Source organism: Haliotis cracherodii, unplaced genomic scaffold, assembly GCF_022045235.1.
Source record: "Haliotis cracherodii isolate W230 unplaced genomic scaffold, xgHalCrac1.p SCAF_8, whole genome shotgun sequence".
Lineage (NCBI taxonomy): Eukaryota > Metazoa > Mollusca > Gastropoda > Lepetellida > Haliotidae > Haliotis > Haliotis cracherodii.
In genome coordinates, this window is record NW_027266341.1 from 610,890 (window position 1) to 630,694 (window position 19,805).

A 19,805-nucleotide genomic window follows, 5' to 3' on the forward strand; every position below is an offset into this window, starting at 1 on the left:
CACCAGAAGGAAGCCTTCTACACCACCAGAAGGAAGCCTTCTACACCACCATGGGGAGCCTTCTACACCACCAGAAGGAAGCCTTCTACACTACCAGTAGGAAGCCTTCTACACCACCATGGAGAGCCTTCTACACCACCAGAAGGAAGCCTTCTACACCACCATGGGGAGCCTTCTACACCACCAGAAGGAAGCCTTCTACACCACCAGAAGGAAGCCTTCTACACCACCATGGGGAGCCTTCTACACCACCAGAAGGAAGCCTTCTACACCACCTGAAGGAAGCCTTCTACACCACCAGAAGGAAGCCTTCTACACCACCATGGGGAGCCTTCTACACCACCTGAAGGAAGCCTTCTACACTACCAGTAGGAAGCCTTCTACACCACCAGAAGGGAGCCTTCTACATCGCCAGAAGGAAGCCTTCTACATAACCAGGAGGAAGCTTTCTACACCACCAGAAGGGAGCCTTGTACACCACCAGAAGGAAGCATTCTACGCCACCAGGGGAAGACTTCTAAACCACCAGCAGGAAGCCTTCTAAACCACCAGGAGGAAGCCTTCTACACCACCAGAAGGAAGCCTTCTACATCACCAGAAGGGAGCCTTCTACACCACCAGAAGGAATCCTTCTACATCGCCAGAAGGAAGCCTTCTACATCACCAGAAGGGAACCTACTACACCACCAGGAGGAAGCCTTCTACACTACCAGAAGGGAGCCTTCTACATCGCCAGAAGGAAGCCTTCTACATCACCTGAAGGAAGCATTCTACACCACCAGAAGGGAGCCTTCTACATCAAGAGGAGGAAGCCTTCTACACCAACAGTAAGAAGCCTTCTACACCACCAGAAGGAAGCCTTCTACATCGCCAGAAGGAAGCCTTCTACATCGCCAGAAGAAAGCCTTCTACATCACGTGAAGGAAGCCTTCTACACCACCAGAAGGAAGCCTTCCACACCACCAGAAGGAAGCCTTCTACACCAACAGTAAGAAGTCTTCTACACCACCAGAAGGAAGCCTACTACACCACCAGAAGGAAGCCTTCTACACCACCAGAAGGAAGCCTTCTACATCACCAGGAGGAAGCCTTCTACACCACCAGAAGGAAGCCTTCTACACCACCAGAAGGGAGCCTTCTACATCGCCAGAAGGAAGCCTTCTACATCACCTGAAGGAAGCATTCTACACCACCAGAAGGGAGCCTTCTACACCACCAGAAGGAAGCATTCTACACCACCAGGGGAAGACTTCTAAACCACCAGAAGGAAGCCTTCTAAACCACTAGAGGGAAAATGTCTATACCACCAGAAGGAAGCCTTCTAAACCACTAGGAGGAAGCCTTCTACACCACCTGAAGGAAGCCTTCCACACCACCAGAAGGAAGCATTCTACGCCACCAGGAGGAAGCCTTCTACACTACCAGAAGGGAGCCTTCTACATCGCCAGAAGAAAGCCTTCTACATCACCTGAAGGAAGCATTCTACGCCACCAGAAGGGAGCCTTCTACATCAAGAGGAGGAAGCCTTCTACACCAACAGTAAGAAGCCTTCTACACCACCAGAAGGAAGCCTTCTACATCGCCAGAAGCAAGCCTTCTACATCGCCAGAAGAAAGCCTTCTACGTCACTTGAAGGAAGCCTTCTACACCACCAGAAGGAAGCCTTCCACACCACCAGAAGGAAGCCTTCTACACCAACAGTAAGAAGCCTTCTACACCACCAGAATGAAGCCTTCTACACCAATAGTAAGAAGCCTTCTACACCACCAGAAGGAAGCCTTCTACATCGCCAGAAGGAAGCATTCTACATCACCTAAAGGAAGCCTTCTACACCACCAGAAGGAAGCCTTCTACATCGCCAGAAGGAAGCATTCTACATCACCAGGAGGAAGCCTTCTACACCACCAGAAGGAAGCCTTCTACACCACCAGAAGGGAGCCTTCTACATCGCCAGAAGGAAGCCTTCTACATCACCTGAAGGAAGCATTCTACACCACCAGAAGGGAGCCTTCTACACCACCAGAAGGAAGCATTCTACGCCACCAGGGGAAGACTTCTAAACCACCAGAAGGAAGCCTTCTAAACCACCAGAGGGAAAACTTCTATACCACCAGAAGGAAGCCTTCTAAACCACTAGGAGGAAGCCTTCTACACCACCTGAAGGAAGCCTTCTATACCACCAGAAGGAAGCCTTCTACACCACCAGGAGGAAGCTTTCTACACCACCAGAAGGAAGCCTTCTACACCACCAGAAGGAAGCCTTCTACACCACCAGAAGGAAGCCTTCTACATCACTAGAAGGAAGCCTTCTACGCCACCAGAGGGAAGCCTTCTACACCACCAGAAGGAAGCCTTCTGCACCACCAGAAGGAAGCCTTCTACACAACCAGAAGGAAGCCTTCTACATCACTAGAAGGAAGCCTTCTACACCACCAGAAGGAAGCCTTCTACACCACCTGAAGGAAGCCTTCTACATCACCAGAAGGAAGCCTTCTACACCACCAGAAGGAAGCCTTCTACACCACCAGAAGGAAGATATTAGAATGGTCAATGATGCAGGACAGTTTACGTGTGCAGGCTGCGTGTGAAAGGAAGGTGAGGGAGAGAATACTTTATGGGGGAAAAGAAACAAAAGGATGATTTATTATGATGTTGAAACATTGATTGCCCTTTGCATGGCTAGGCAACGAGCGAGGAGATAATATTCAAAAATTTAGACTTTAAATGAAACCGAAAACCTCTATTCTGTACTAAAGGCTGGTGAGTTTGTTTGAGACTGTTTCAGACAGCGCTACAAGACATGCAAGATATTTTCTTCGAAAGGTCGAGCAAAACAACTTATGTTGGACCCGAACACGTGACGGTACAGACCATGCAGCATGCCCCGTGAACGATGTCCGTGTATAAACCATTTGTTTCAACATGGTCGCCCCTTCCCACACTCAGTACACAGACAACCACGTGTTCCCTGAGGTTGCGGGCCACCGACTCACACCATCACCGCGTGTGGGGCGTCAGTGACGCTCAACTGATACCTGGCCGTCAATGCGAGCAGTGCACAGATGGGTGGATACACGCTATTGTATAACATGCAACAGAGTCTCTTGTCGTATGTCTGCCCACAGATGACGGTGTGGCTTGTTATTATTTCACAATATCATTTTCAAGTCGTGTACGCGATGGTTCATTTTATAGATTATCCATATGAGTCCTGAGGCATACCATCGTTATATTGATTATTTTCACCTCGTGTTTAGTGTTTATTCCAGTATTACGTTTCCTAAAGAAGGCAAACAAAACATGCGTTAATATCAGCTCTGTGTGCTGCCTTCCATCCCCACATTGTCCCGTCACCACCTGTGTTGCAAACCGTTATTCACTAGTGTCATCATAAAGACGTGTGATCTTATTTATGTACATGAACATATAACTTAGCATTGTCATTATTAATGTTATATGCTGAACCGCAAAAGAAACGTCACCCCAAGTAACATTGCATGAAGAGTTGTCATTTTAAATATCTTGGTAATTTTTGTCAAAGTTTCTAAAATTTAACATTACCTTGTCCGGAAAAATGAAATTTGATGAAAAAAAACAAACAAAGCAGATGACAAGAAAACCGATCGTCGAAATGCATCACGGCAACGGCCATGGTAACCCGATGCACGTGAGTTCCGTACAAATTGAAATGCACATGCGTTCCCCCGTTTCTTGCACCTAAAAAAATCCACCCAGATCGGATAACATTCATTCGTTATACCACATGCCAAGATTGATAAGAAATCAGGGACAAGCCCTTGGACGATTGCAAGCAGGACAAACCGCCCGGAAAGTAGCCAATGCATTTCAAGTCCACCTAAGGACCATATACAGGCTCCAGCAACGGTACCAGACCACCAACACTATAGATGACCAACACTACGACAGACCACCAACACTACAGATGACCAACACTACGACAGACCACCAACACTACAGATGACCAACATTACGACAGACCACCAACACTACAGATGACCAACACTACGACAGACCACCAACACTACTGATGACCAACCACGTAGTAGAAGACCAAGGATCACCACCCAACGTCAGAATCGTCAGATTGTGCGACAGCATCTTCAAGTCTGGCGACGCCTTGGGGAACGTTACTCGAATGCTTGTGTTGTTGAGAGAGACTCGTGGGTAGGTCCAAGCATCATGGTCTGGGGTGGAAATGGTCTTGCACAGAGGGTCGGCCCAGTGGTCTTCCAGGCCATCGGTCCAGGGAGAGGCAATGGTGTCACAGCAGCTCAGTACATTGATCAAGGCTTGAGACCACACGCCATACCTCATATGGCACGTCGCCGCAACCACAAGTTTCAACATGATAACGCCCGTGCCCACACTGCGAGAGCAACAAGAGACTTCCCCCAGTAGAATGGCATCAGAACCATGCAATAGCCTGCCCTCAGTCCCGATTTAAGTCCAATTGAGCACCTGTGGGACGAGATTCAAAGACGGCTGAATGATGTCCGACCAAGGCCGACAACTGCAGCTGAACTGCGTCAGGCGTTCCTCAGAGTGTGGGCTCAAGTGCCTATGGCCTTCATCAACCGCCTCATCCATTCCATGTGTCGACGTTGCACGACAGTCCTCAATGCACATTTCGGACACACGAGATACTGACTTGTGATGTCATTTTCTCAGAGTCTAGTGATGTGTTTCTCTTAAAGAACATTTGACACATAAATTTCAACCTTTATGATCAGTTTTGCCAAGTTACATCTTTTTAATATGTCTCAAAATATGTTTCCTGTATTTGGACAAATAAAGTTTCTAATATATCTATCGATGGAGACGTTTCTTTTGCGGTTCAGTATATAAACTGAGGGGCAAAAGAAACTATACCTCTCACTTCATTTTTATCATAATTTTGATTTGCAATTGAAAATATCCTAAGTTCGCAATAGTCCAGGGAGCTTTAACACAAAGAATACTTCTATGTGGTATTACATTTATGGTTCTATATTAAAGCAGAAAAAGTTCGCTTAATACACAACCGCCGATTGGTATCTCAGATTTGCTATCTTTGATAATCATTAAACCTACTCTTTTTTCGGCACAAAATAACATTTCAAACAGGGTACAGTCACGTGGTTGCAAATTCATTTCTTACCCCAGTCTTCATTGGGCCAATTTATTTTGACCCAATATTACCCTGATTACCCTTTAGAAACTGTCGCAGGAATGAATGACTTTAAATAGACACATAATCATATTTAACAACAGTTCTTTCTTTCGACCCAGTTTATTTATTAATGGGATAGGGTTTAGGGTGCATTTTGGCTTCGTTAAAAACAAAACAAATACTGGTCGATGTCGTGTCACGATAATAATGAACATAATACTATAAAATGATATTCCAGTTGGTCTCTGATCCCTGATCAACGTGTTGGTGTAGAAAAGGATACTTTGATAAATTGTCCGGCTGTTGCTTCATGCTGTAACTGTAGACGACGTGGAGATAGAGAGGTACTACTGTTATACAGGAGCTTATATAGACCGGCTCACTGAGCGCCGTGTTGCTGGACTGGCAAGACCCGTGGTGAGTACAAACTCCTGGTTTTGAAACTCTCTGACAATAAGGGGGCGGTGGGGTAGCCTAGTGTTAAAGCGTTCGCTCGTCACGCCGAATACCCGGGTTCGATTCCCCACATGGGTACATTATGTGAAGCCCATTTCTGGTGTGATATTACTGGAATATTACTAAAACGCGGCGTAAACTTATACTCATTTACTCTCACAATAACACGTTGGTTTGCACGTGCTATATAAACTTTCAGTTTGCCCAATTTCAGTTGAGAGAGTGAGTGAGTTAAAATTTAGAGATACATCGACAGTGTTTCAGCCATATTGTGACTAGAATACGTTATACGTTAATATAATATGATAGCATATTAAAACCTGTCAACGATCCACAGTATGACATCTAGCATATCACACTTTTGTTTTTGAACTAGTATCAGTGCATTAAATAGTTAGGACTTATCATTGGACGTTACAACATAAAACCTGGTCGTCAACAACTGAGGGTAGATCACCACACTAGGGACAATGGGGATCTACTCTGCTACCTGCATGGTACCTAATTTCAGCTGACGAAGTAAGCACTCTTTGCATGAATTCTGGAAACATTTAGGATATTTCGATTCAGTCAGACAGGTCGTGCGTGGAGGTGCGGGGAATCTTGGAAGGAATGAGATGTAACGTTTTCAGCTGGCCAATTACTGTGTGCATGTTATCACGTAAACGTAAATCGAACCTGTGATACATTTTATGAGTGAGTGAGTGAGTGAGTGAGTGCGTGAGTGAGTGGGGCATTACGCCAATTTGGACAATATTCCTGTTATGTCACAGCGTGTCAGCTTAACGTGGGAGGAAAGCCCGAAGTGATGTCTCAGACGTTTAACATTTTGGTGAAACCCACGAAAACCTGTATGGTGCTGACAAACCGAGAAACACAAACCTGGTATCTTTCAAGAGATAAATATAGATAGACATATGCTATTCGCACTAGTACTGTACTTTGTTTCAGCATAGTCCTAGTATGGACTAATGTTCTGATTAAAGACAAGCAGTATAATATAGTATTTCTTATTTCAGATCAGAATGATGTACTTGGTTGTGGTCAGTGTGTGTGTAGCCCCTCTCTGGGCATTGGATATAGGTAAGACAGAGCAGAATGTTGTACCTGGTTGTTTTCAGTGTGTGAGTAGCCCCTCTCTGGGCAGTGAATATAGGTAAGACAGATCAGAATGTTGTACTTGGTTGTGGTCAGTGTGTGTGTAGCCCCTCTCTGGGCAGTGAATATAGGTAAGACAGAGCAGAATGTTGTACCTGGTTGTGGTCAGTGTGTGTGTAGCCCCTCTCTGGGCATTGAATATAGGTAAGACAGATCAGAATGTTGTACTTGGTTGTGGTCAGTGTGTGAGTAGCCCCTCTCTGGGCAGTGAATATAGGTAAGACAGAGCAGAATGTTGTACTTGGTTGTGGTCAGTGTGTGAGTAGCCCCTCTCTGGGCAGTGAATATAGGTAAGACAGAGCAGAATGTTGTACTTGGTTGTGGTCAGTGTGTGAGTAGCCCCTCTCTGGGCATTGGATATAGGTAAGACAGATCAGAATGTTGTGCTTGGTTGTGGTCAGTGTGTGTGTAGCCCCTCTCTGGGCAATGAATATAGGTAAGACAGATCAGAATGTTGTACCTGGTTGTGGTCAGTGTGTGTAGCCCCTCTCTGGGCAATGAATATAGGTAAGACAGATCAGAATGTTGTACCTGGTTGTGGTCAGTGTGTGTGTAGCCCCTCTCTGGACATTGGATATAGGTAAGACAGATCAGAATGTTGTACCTGGTTGTGGTCAGTGTGTGTGTAGCCCCTCTCTGGGCAATGAATATAGGTAAGACAGAGCAGAATGTTGTACCTGGTTGTGGTCAGTGTGTGTGTAGCCCCTCTCTGGGCATTGGATATAGGTAAGACAGAGCAGAATGTTGTACCTGGTTGTGGTCAGTGTGTGTGTAGCCCCTCTCTGGGCAGTGAATATAGGTAAGACAGATCAGAATGTTGTACCTGGTTGTGGTCAGTGTGTGTGTAGCCCCTCTCTGGGCAGTGAATATAGGTAAGACAGAGCAGAATGTTGTACTTGGTCGCGGTCAGTGTGTGAGTAGCCCCTCTCTGGGCATGGGATATAGGTAAGACAGAGCAGAATGATGTACTTGGTTGTGGTCAGTGTGTGTGTAGCCCCTCTCTGGGCAGTGAATATAGGTAAGACAGATCAGAATGTTGTACTTGGTTGTGGTCAGTGTGTGAGTAGCCCCTCTCTGGGCATTGGATATAGGTAAGACAGATCAGAATGTTCTACCTGGTTGTGGTCAGTGTGTGTGTAGCCCCTCTCTGGGCAGTGAATATAGGTAAGACAGAGCAGAATGTTGTACTTGGTTGTGGTCAGTGTGTGTGTAGCCCCTCTCTGGGCATTGGATATAGGTAAGACAGATCAGAATGTTGTACTTGGTTGTGGTCAGTGTGTGTGTAGCCCCTCTCTGGGCAGTGAATATAGGTAAGACAGATCAGAATGTTGTACTTGGTTGTGGTCAGTGTGTGAGTAGCCCCTCTCTGGGCAATGAATATAGGTAAGACAGATCAGAATGTTGTACCTGGTTGTGGTCAGTGTGTGTGTAGCCCCTCTCTGGGCAATGAATATAGGTAAGACAGAGCAGAATGTTGTACTTGGTTGTGGTCAGTGTGTGAGTAGCCCCTCTCTGGGCAGTGAATATAGGTAAGACAGAGCAGAATGTTGTACCTGGTTGTGGTCAGTGTGTGAGTAGCCCCTCTCTGGGCATTGGATATAGGTAAGACAGAGCAGAATGTTGTACCTGGTTGTGGTCAGTGTGTGTGTAGCCCCTCTCTGGGCAGTGAATATAGGTAAGACAGAGCAGAATGTTGTACTTGATTGTGGTCAGTGTGTGTGTAGCCCCTCTCTGGGCATTGGATATAGGTAAGACAGATCAGAATGTTGTACTTGGTTGTGGTCAGTGTGTGTGTAGCCCCTCTCTGGGCAGTGAATATAGGTAAGACAGATCAGAATGTTGTACTTGGTTGTGGTCAGTGTGTGAGTAGCCCCTCTCTGGGCATTGGATATAGGTAAGACAGAGCAGAATGTTGTACCTGGTTGTGGTCAGTGTGTGTGTAGCCCCTCTCTGGGCAGTGAATATAGGTAAGACAGAGCAGAATGTTGTACTTGGTTGTGGTCAGTGTGTGTGTAGCCCCTCTCTGGGCATTGGATATAGGTAACACAGATCAGAATGTTGTACTTGGTTGTGGTCAGTGTGTGTGTAGCCCCTCTCTGGGCAGTGAATATAGGTAAGACAGATCAGAATGTTGTACTTGGTTGTGGTCAGTGTGTGAGTAGCCCCTCTCTGGGCAATGAATATAGGTAAGACAGATCAGAATGTTGTACCTGGTTGTGGTCAGTGTGTGTGTAGCCCCTCTCTGGGCAATGAATATAGGTAAGACAGAGCAGAATGTTGTACTTGGTTGTGGTCAGTGTGTGAGTAGCCCCTCTCTGGGCAGTGAATATAGGTAAGACAGATCAGAATGTTCTACTTGGTTGTGGTCAGTGTGTGAGTAGCCCCTCCCTGGGCATTGAATATAGGTAAGACAGATCAGAATGTTGTACTTGGTTGTGGTCAGTGTGTGAGTAGCCCCTCTCTGGGCAGTGAATATAGGTAAGACAGATCAGAATGTTGTACTTGGTTGTGGTCAGTGTGTGTGTAGCCCCTCTCTGGGCAGTGAATATAGGTAAGACAGAGCAGAATGTTGTACTTGGTTGTGGTCAGTGTGTGAGTAGCCCCTCTCTGGGCATTGAATATTGGTAAGACAGATCAGAATGTTGTACTTGGTTGTGGTCAGTGTGTGAGTAGCCCCTCTCTGGGCAGTGAATATAGGTTAGACAGGTCAGAATGTTGTACTTGATTCTGGTCAGTGTAAGGACATGTAAAGACATGTTAAGATATGTAAGGACATGAAAAGACGTGAAGACATTTTACGAAATTCATTTCACACAGCGAAGCGACGAGGTATGGTATTTTTTATTTCAAATATAATGTATTATATTCAGCTAAATTAGGAGAACACGATTAAAGATGTCATAACAATATCTTGAACATAGAAATGCCATTCGAGACAAAAATGCCGTATTTTTTAAAATGACAATCAATTTGTGTTTTAGTTGTTTTGAGATTGCTTTTTCTGCCCAGGCCTACCGGGAAAGTTTGCTCCTCCTGTGATGAAGCCTGGTTTTGGAAACAAGGCCAAGCCCGTCATCCGGCCCTTCTTTGCCCCCATCTCCATCAGCGGCACCGAGTAGTAAGTACAGACTCACGTCACCTTGGTTACATCATCAGTATCTGTAAGTTATATCCGCTTGGAGGCTGCCCGTCATTCGTCACCACTCGCCCCTTTCCGTAACCCTCAAGAAGACTCGTCCCCCTAACGATGAATGTCATGTGCGAAAATACAACAAATCATTCAGAACGCGCGTATGACTTCAATTACTTAGGTCAAAGAATCTCTCAGGAATAAATTTTGAATTTATATATATCTTGCATTTAAAAATATACCCAAGATGCATTCCAATGTGTCCAACTATACTATATAATAACGTAAGTCCCGATGTGTTTTTAATAGCATCTGGAATATATATGATATATGGGGTAAATATACGTGAATCATTGAGGCAACGAGTTGACAATTCTTTTAGCAATGCCCGTTTGCGCTTTGACGGAACCCAGTGGCCACGAGATAGGCACGAGTCGCTATTCGGCGTGTCCCGCAATAACACGAGTTTGTCACGAATGGAGGCAGGCACGAGTCGCTATTCGGCGTGTCCCGGAATAACACGAGTTGGTCACGAATGGAGACAGGTACGAGTCGCTATTCGGCGTGTCCCGGAATAACACGAGTTGGTCACGAATGGAGACAGGCACGAGTCGCTATTCGGCGTGTCCCGGAATAACACGAGTTGGTCACGAATGGAGACAGGCACGAGTTGCTTTTCGGCTTGTCCCGGAATAACATGGGTTTGTCACGAACGGGGGCTGTCCGTGTGACCAGTACATGGTATTCGGGTCTACTCGGCGCATTCCGTTACGTTCTTTACCCCGGCAGCAATGGAGTAGTGATAGTGCAAGATTTCGTTGTAAACCTCGAACACTCCTTACATAGTTCATTCAATTCAAGACAAAATAACTCTATGGGTAAGAGAAATTAGGAATTGTATACCCATGGATGTCAAAGAACATTTAGATACAAGTCCAGACTGTCCCCAGATTGTGTTGCGTGATGTGTGATGTGTGATGTACACGACAAGTAGTGAAACTAGCGAGTTCTGCTTCACTATGGACTCCCCCAATGAAACGTTTGTTTGTTTGTTGTTTACCGCCGCACTCGGTGGTAGTCTAGCTATACGACGGCAGCATGTAAGTAATAGAGCCTGGACCAGACAATCCAGTGACTGACATCATGATCGTTGATCTGTATGAACCAAGTCACCGCCCGATCTCGCCAGTCGCCTCCTACTACAAGCATGGACTGCTGAAGGAAGACCTATTCTAACCTGGCTTCCCTATCACGTGGTGCAGGTGCGCTGATGTAGAGTTTCATTATACAAGGAAGTGTGGCATTCATGTTTCCCCTCTGTGACTTGACTGGAATAGGTTTAATCTCACTCACTCACTCACTCACTCACTCACTCACTCACTCACTCACTCACTCATGTCAAGCAACCCATGCTTGTCGTAAGCCGCGAACAACGGGATTGGGTGGTCAGTCTCGCTGACTTGGTTGATCCACCTGGTTGTCCAATTGCGTTGATTAATGCTCATGATATCAATCACTGGATTCTCTAGTCCCGATTCGCCGTCATATAGCTGAGTGCTGCGTTAAATAGTCACCCATTCACTCACTCACCCCAAAAGCCATCCATGCACCCACCCTAGCACTAACTCACTCCACAACAGTGTCGGGGGAGGATGATACGGTGGTGTTTATGTCATATCTGTCACTACTGTCACGTGACTGTCCACACAGCAAACTGAGCGGTGCGATCCTCATCTCCAAGCTGGCCTTCTTCACCAAGTTTGACACTAACAAGAACTACGTTTTGAGTGATGAGGAGGTCAATGTCGCCTTCAGCACAGTGGACGCCAATGGTGAGTACAGTACCTGTTTCCATTCGCTATCGTCATGATTGTGTTCCGAATGCATAAAACTTCGGAGGTAACACTAATGGAACATTTTCAATTTATATTTGTTTTGATGCAATCTGTTTATTGATTGTGAAGACATTACTTATATGATCCTAATATAGCAGGGGGGTTCGCCCCGATTATGTTGCTAGGTTTGTCAGCACCATACCCATACCCTATGTTTCACCGATGTGGTAAACGTCTGAGACCTGAATCACTTCGGGACTTCCTCCCACATTTACATCTGTTTTGATGCAAATTGTTTATTGCTTGTGAAAGATATTTGCGACATTACTTATGTGATCCTTACATAGCGGAGACAGGTCCCCTCGGGGTGAACCGGCGTGGACCATCATGCCTTGCATGTGCCACACCTCCTGATGATGGTGTCGTGGTTTAGTCGTGACCTACAAAACACCGACGTCATCCTCACGTGCATGTTGCTGTAGGTTGTTCAGTGTAAGGTGACGGGATAGCCATCGTTTGTCTAAACACTCGGGTCGAACGGCTTTGTATTGTCCCCGCCATCATGTGCAGGGGTTTCGTCTTGCCTTTCATTCAGAAATGATAAACCCATGAAATGTGTACGTGGTGTTTTTATTAATAAGTAGTTGACTTGGTTATTGGTATCAAGATTACTTTAATGGGTCAAAATTTCACAACATTGCTAAAGCTAGATACACCTTAGTGTGATGCTATTGCTACAGCTAGTCAATGATACACCTCTGTAAGATGCGATTGCTACAGCTAGTCAATGATACACCTCTGTATGATGCGATTGCTACAGCTAGTCAGTGATACACCTCTGTATGATGTGATTGCTACAGCTAGTCAATGATACACCTCTGTATGATGCGATTGCTACAGCTAGTCAGTGATACACCTCTGTATGATGCGATTGCTACAGCTAGTCAATGGTACACATCTGTATGATGCGATTGCTACAGCTAGTCAATGGTACACCTCTGTATGATGCGATTGCTACAGCTAGTCAGTGATACACATCTGCAGCTGTATGATGTGATTGCTACAGCTAGCCAGTGATACACCTCTGTATGATGCGATTGCTACAGCTAGTCAATGGTACACATCTTTATGATGCTATTGCTACAGCTAGTCAGTGATACACATCTGTATGATGCGATTGCTACAGCTAGTCAGTGATACAACTCTGTATGATGCGATTGCTACCGCTAGTCAATGGTACACATCTGTATGACGCGATTGCTACAGCTTGTCAATGGTACACATATGTATGATGCGATTGCTACAGCTAGTCAATGGTACACATCTGTATGATGCGAATACCGTCATCAATGTCATATACTCATGTACTGCCTGAATGGAAATCTCAGATAAATGAGCCACATGGCACTCTTTAAACAGGCGATGGTGTTCTGGATGCTGGCGAAATGAGCGGCTTCAACTTGAACACCCTGATGGTGGCTGCCGACGCCGACAACGACGACAAGGTTACACCAGAGGAGTTTAATGGCCTCTTCAGCAAAATGGATATTAATGGTAAGTTCTTGGCTATTGTGTGTTACCTGAAACATCTGTGGACCTGTCCTCTGTCGTACATGTCGGGGACGTCACTGTGGACCTGTCCTCTGTCGTACATGTCGGGGACGTCACTGTGGATCTGTACTCTGTCGTACTTGATTGGGACATCACAGTGGACCTGTACTCTGTCGTACATGTTAGGGACATCACTGTGGACCTGTCCTCTGTCGTACATGTTGGGGACATCACTGTGGACCTGTCCTCTGTCGTACATGTTGGGGACATCACTGTGGACCTGTCCTCTGTCGTATATGTTGGGGACATCACTGTGGATCTGTACTCTGTCGTACATGTTGGGGACATCACTGTGGACCTGTCCTCTGTCGTACATGTTGGGACATCACTGTGGACCTGTCCTCTGTCGTACATGTTGGGGACATCACTGTGGACCTGTCCTCTGTTGTACATGTCGGGGACGTCACTGTGGACCTGTCCTCTGTCGTACATGTTGGGGACATCACTGTGGACCTGTACTCTGTCGTACATGTTGGGGACATCACTGTGGACCTGTCCTCTGTCGTACATGTTGGAGACATCACTGTGGACCTGTCCTCTGTCGAAAATGTTGGGGACATCACTGTGGATCTGTACTCTGTCGTACATGTTGGGGAAGTTACTGTGGACCTGTCCTCTGTCGTACATGTTGGGACATCACTGTGGACCTGTCCTCTGTCGTACATGTTGGGACATCACTGTGGACCTGTCCTCTGTCGTACATGTTGGGGACATCACTGTGGACCTGTCCTTTGTCGTACATGTTGGGGACATCACTGTGGACCTGTCCTCTGTCGTACATGTTGGGGACGTCACAATACGGAGATGGACTTGTTTCTGCCATGTTACTGCCAATTTAATCACATATATGTGATGTTACCGCCGACTGTCTGTGAGTGATGTTACGCCCGACTGTCTGTTAGTGATAATACCACAGACAGTCTGTGAGTGATGTTACCATAGACTGTCTGTGAGTAATGTTACCATAGACTGTCTGTGAGTGATGTTACCATAGACTGTCTGTGAGTAATGTTACCATAGACTGTCTGTGAGTGATGTTACCACAGACTGTCTGTGAGTAATGTTACCATAGACTGTCTGTGAGTGATGTTACCACAGACTGTGTCTGAGTGTTGTTACCTCAGACTGAGTGTGAGTGATGTTACCACACTGAGTGTGAGTGATGTTACCTCAGACTGAGTGTGAGTGATGTTACCACACTGAGTGTGAATGATGTTACCTCAGACTGAGTGTGAGTGGTGTTACCTCAGACTGAGTGTGAGTGATGTTACCTCAGACTGAGTGTGAGTGATGTTACCACACTGTTTGAGAGTGGTGTTACCTCAGGCTGAGTGTGAATGATGTTATCACTCTGTGTGTGAGTGATGTTACCTCAGACTGAGTGTGAGTGATGTTACCTCAGACTGAGTGTGAGTGATATTACCTGAGACTGAGTGTGAGTGATGTTACCACACTGTGTGTGTGAGTGATGTTACCACACTGTGTGTGTGAGAGATGTTACCTCAGACTGAGTGTGAGTGATGTTACCACATTTTGTGTGAGTGATGTTACCACACTTTGTGTGAGTGATGTTACCTCAGACTCAGTGTGAGTGGTGTTACCTCAGACTGAGTGTGAGTGATGTTACCTCAGACTGAGTGTGAGAGATGTTACCTCAGACTGAGTGTGAGGGATGTTACCACACTTTGTGTGAGTGATGTTACCTCAGACTGAGTGTGAGTGATGTTACCTCAGACTGAGTGTGAGTGATGTTACCTCAGACTGAGTGTGAGTGATGTTACCTCAGACTGAGTGTGAGTGATGTTACCTCAGACTGAGTGTGAGTGATGTTACCACACTGTGTGTGAGTGATGTTACCTCAGACTGAGTGAGATTTATGTTACCATAGACGGAGTGTGAGTGATGTTACCTCAGACTCTGTGTGAGTGATGGTACCACAGACTGAGTGTGAGTGATGTTACCACAGACTCTGTGTGAGTGATGGTACCACAGACTGAGTGTGAGTGATGTTACCACAGACTCTGTGTGAGTGATGGTACCACAGACTGAGTGTGAGTGATGTTACCACACTGTGTGTGAGTGATGTTACCTCAGACGGAATGTGAGTGATGTTACCTCAGTCTGAGTGTGAGTGGTGTTACAATAGACTTGTATTGCCACTGTTTTAGTTTTACTGCCATTGTGCGAAATGTTTTGCCGCCGTGCGAGTTGTATTACCGCTGTGTAATTTGTATTAGCGCTGTGTGAGTTGTATTACCGCTTTGTGAGTTGTATTACCGCTGTGTAAGTTGTACTGCCACTGTGTGAGTTGTATTAGCGCTGTGTGAGTTGTACTGCCACTGTATGAGTTGTATTAGCGCTGTGTGAGTTGTATTACCGCTTTGTGAGTTGTATTACCGCTGTGTAAGTTGTACTGCCACTGTGTGAGTTGTATTAGCGCTGTGTAAGTTGTACTGCCACTGTGTGAGTTGTATTAGCGCTGTGTGAGTTGTATTACCGCTTTGTGAGTTGTATTACCGCTGTGTAAGTTGTACTGCCACTGTGTGAGTTGTATTAGCGCTGTGTAAGTTGTACTGCCACTGTGTGAGTTGTATTAGCGCTGTGTGAGTTGTATTACCGCTTTGTGAGTTGTATTACCGCTGTGTAAGTTGTACTGCCACTGCGTGAGTTGTATTAGCGCTGTGTGAGTTGTACTGCCACTGTGTGAGTTGTATTACCACTGTGATTCAGTAACTATTGGCCTGGTGGTTGTTGGTGTAAGCTACACGGGTTATTACCTTCCAGGTAACGGGAGTCTGTACGTCGGGGAGGTGTACGCCTATCTCAAACACAGTGAGTACTTACTACCATACTTCAATACATGTCCTCAGCGACTGTCCCCAGTCTAACGTACAGGGGACACAACGTCAGATATAGCCATCAGGCTCTACAGACTTTAAACAGATCACAAAAATACAGGAAACTACACCGTGGTGATAATAATGTGTTCTTAAACTGTTTAGGGGATGAAGATATCTAAGGGATTGTTGATTATGCGATCAATCTTTCGCTGTGGACGTTTTCATTGATTGATTGTTGAATTACATTGATTATATAGTTTCGATGTTTATTCACCAAAATATCAATACAAATCCAATACAAATCATACCAATCAGGCATGCATTTTTTTCTTCTTCATTTGAGCTTTGTGTATATATTTCACAATGCAATGCTATCAGTTATATCGAACACACACGTGGGATTGGTATCCGGCAAAATGTCCGTGTACCTTATCTTTATCGTATTTCTGTTTTATTGTAGAGAACTTCCTTTAATCCTTCACCTTTAAACCAACATCTACACGATGTCAGCAATCAGCTTGGCTAGAAACCGTCTTCATATGGTGATACATGACGAAACCAAATACCATGTATTACCCAGCACCATGTATACCAACCCATATATAATAGGACAATAAATGCACTACAAGATGTTACTTTTGTTCTCTTTTTAATAAAAACATAATCAAGAAAACTCGTTCCATTCTCAGGAGAAATCTCTGCTAAACAGCAGTCTTAAAGGATTCCGACATCCTGAGCACAACTGCTGCAGTCCTCAATACCACGCACACAACTGTCACCCATCGCATCCGACAATAACCTGCAGTCATCCTAAACACCACAAACACCTGGTGTCATCCAAAACACCACGCAAACACCTGGTGTCATCCCATCCACAGAATCCTACAAAAACTGCTGCCATTATAAAACACCACGCAAACACCTGGTGTCATCCCATCCACAGAATCCTACAAAAACTGCTGCCATTATAAAACACCACGCAAACACCTGGTGTCATCCCATCCACAGAATCCTACAAAAACTGCTGCCATTATAAAACACCACGCAAACACTTGGTGCCATCCCATCCACAGAATCCTACAAAAACTGCTGCCATTATAAAACACCGCACAAACACTTGAAGTCATCCCATCCACAGAATCCTACAAAATCTGCTGCCATTATAAAACACCACGCAAACACCTGGTGTCATCCCATCCACAGAATCCTACAAAAACTGCTGCCATTATAAAACACCACGCAAACACCTGGTGTCATCCCATCCACAGAATCCTACAAAAACTGCTGCCATTATAAAACACCACGCAGACACTTGGTGTCATCCCATCCACAGAATCCTACAAAAACTGCTGCCATTATAAAACACCACGCAAACACCTGGTGCCATCCCATCCACAGAATCCTACAAAAACTGCTGCCATTATAAAACACCACACAAACACCTGGTGTCATCCCATCGACAGAATCATACAATAACTGCTGCCATTATAAAACACCACGCAAACATCTGTTGCCATCCCATCCACAGAATCCTACAAAAACTGCTGCCATTATAAAACACCACGCAAACACCTGGTGTCATCCCATCCACAGGATCCTACAAAAATTGCTGCCATTATAAAACACCACACAAACACCTGGTGTCATCCCATCCACAGAATCCTACAAAAACTGCTGCCATTATAAAACACCACGCAAACACCTGGTGTCATCCCATCCACAGAATCCTACAAAAACTGCTGCCATTATAAAACACCACGCAAACACCTGGTGCCATCCCATCCACAGAATCCTACAAAAACTGCTGCCGTTATAAAACACCACGCAAACACCTGGTGCCATCCCATCCACAGAATCCCACAAAAACTGCTGCCATTATAAAACACCACGCAAACACCTGGTGCCATCCCATCCACAGAATCCCACAAAAACTCCTGTCATTATTAAACACCACGCAAACATCCAAAAATCCAACAACCAATGTCATCAAAAATGTCATTCAAATAACTGGTGTCACCGCAAAGGTGACTCTAATAACCGATGTTGTCCAAAACATTTCTCAAATAACCAGCATTATCCAAAACAGCACTCAAATGACTGGTGTTTTCCAAAATACCAGTCAAATAACCAACAATATCCAATGGGTGGTTCAAATGACCAGCGTTGTTCTAAACATCACTCAGATAACCAGCGATCCTAAACATCACTCAGATAACCAGCGATCCTAAACATCACTCAAATAACCAGCGATCCTAAACATCATTCAGATAACCAGCGATCCTCAACATCACTCAGATAAAAAGCGATCCTAAACATCACTCAGATAAAAAGCGATCCTAAACATCACTCAAATAACCAGCGATCCTAAACATCATTCAGATAACCAGCGATCCTCAACATCACTCAGATAACCGGTGTCATCAAAAAGGTGACTTTCATAATCGGTGTTATCCAAAACATCACTCAAATAACCAGCGTTATCCAAAACATCCCTCAGACAAGTGGCGTTTTGCAAAACACCATTCCAATAACCAACATTATCCAAAACATCACTCAGATAACCAGCGATCCTAAACATCACTCAAATAACCAGCGTTTTCCAAAACATCACTCAAATGACTGGTGTTTTCCAAAATACCACTCAAATAACCAGCAGTATCCAATGGGTGGTTCATATGACCAGCGTTTTCCAAAACATCACTCAAATGACTGGTGTTTTCCAAAACATCACTCAAATGACTGGTGTTTTCCAAAATACCACTCAAATAACCAGCAGTATCCAATGGGTGGTTCATATGACCAGCGTTTTCCAAAACATCACTCAAATAACCAGCGTTTTCCAAAACATCACTCAAATGACTGGTGTTTTCCAAAATACCACTCAAATAACCAACAATATCCAATGGGTGGTTCACATGACCAGCGTTGTTCTAAACATCACTCAGATAACCAGCGATCCTAAACATAACTCAGATAACCAGCGATCCTAAACATCACTCAGATAACCGGTGTCATCAAAAAGGTGACTTTCATAATCGGTGTTATCCAAAACATCACTCAAATAACCAGCGTTATCCAAAACATCCCTCAGACAAGTGGCGTTTTCCAAAACATCACTCACATAACTGCTGTTATCCAAAATACCACTCAAATAACCAAGGTCATCCAATGGGTGTCTCAAGTGACAGGGGTTATCCAAAACATCATTTCAATAACGACCTTATCCAAAACATCACTTAAAAAAACCGCTGTCATCCAAAAGGTGAGTTTAATAACGGGTGTTATCCTAAACATCACTCAAATAACCGGTGCTGTCCAAAACATCCCCCAAATAACCGGCGCTATGCAATGGGTGGCTCAATTGACTGGCGTTATCCAAAACACCATTCCAATAACCAACATTATCCAAAACATCACTCAGATAACCAGCGATCCTAAACATCACTCAGATAACCAGCGATCCTAAACATCATTCAGATAACCAGGGATCCTAAACATCACTCAGATAAAAAGCGATCCTAAACATCACTCAGATAACCGGTGTCATCAAAAAGGTGACTTTCATAATCGGTGTTATCCAAAACATCACTCAAATAACCAGCGTT

The 19,805-nt window shown here is 45.0% G+C and overlaps 1 protein-coding gene across 1 annotated transcript; it reads left to right on the forward strand.

The window, feature by feature from the left end:
* The first annotated feature begins 8,765 nt into the window (after nt 1-8,765).
* Nucleotides 8,766-16,801, forward strand: LOC139450785 (uncharacterized). The gene is made up of 6 exons (XM_071232619.1): nt 8,766-8,824; nt 9,794-9,902; nt 11,625-11,746; nt 13,169-13,303; nt 16,145-16,192; nt 16,661-16,801. The coding sequence occupies exons 1-6, from the start codon at nt 8,767-8,769 to the stop codon at nt 16,672-16,674; spliced, it is 486 nt and encodes a 161-aa protein (XP_071088720.1). The 5' UTR covers nt 8,766; the 3' UTR covers nt 16,675-16,801.
* The last annotated feature ends 3,004 nt before the right edge of the window (nt 16,802-19,805 follow it).

Coding starts and splice junctions, on each gene's coding strand:
- LOC139450785 (XM_071232619.1), top strand. CDS start 8,767: ATGTTGTACTTGGTTGTGGTCAGTGTGTGTGTAGCCCCTCTCTGGGCA. Junction 8,825..9,793: donor TCTCTGGGCATTGGATATAG/GTAACACAGATC, acceptor TTTTCTGCCCAG/GCCTACCGGGAAAGTTTGCT. Junction 11,747..13,168: donor CAGCACAGTGGACGCCAATG/GTGAGTACAGTA, acceptor CTCTTTAAACAG/GCGATGGTGTTCTGGATGCT.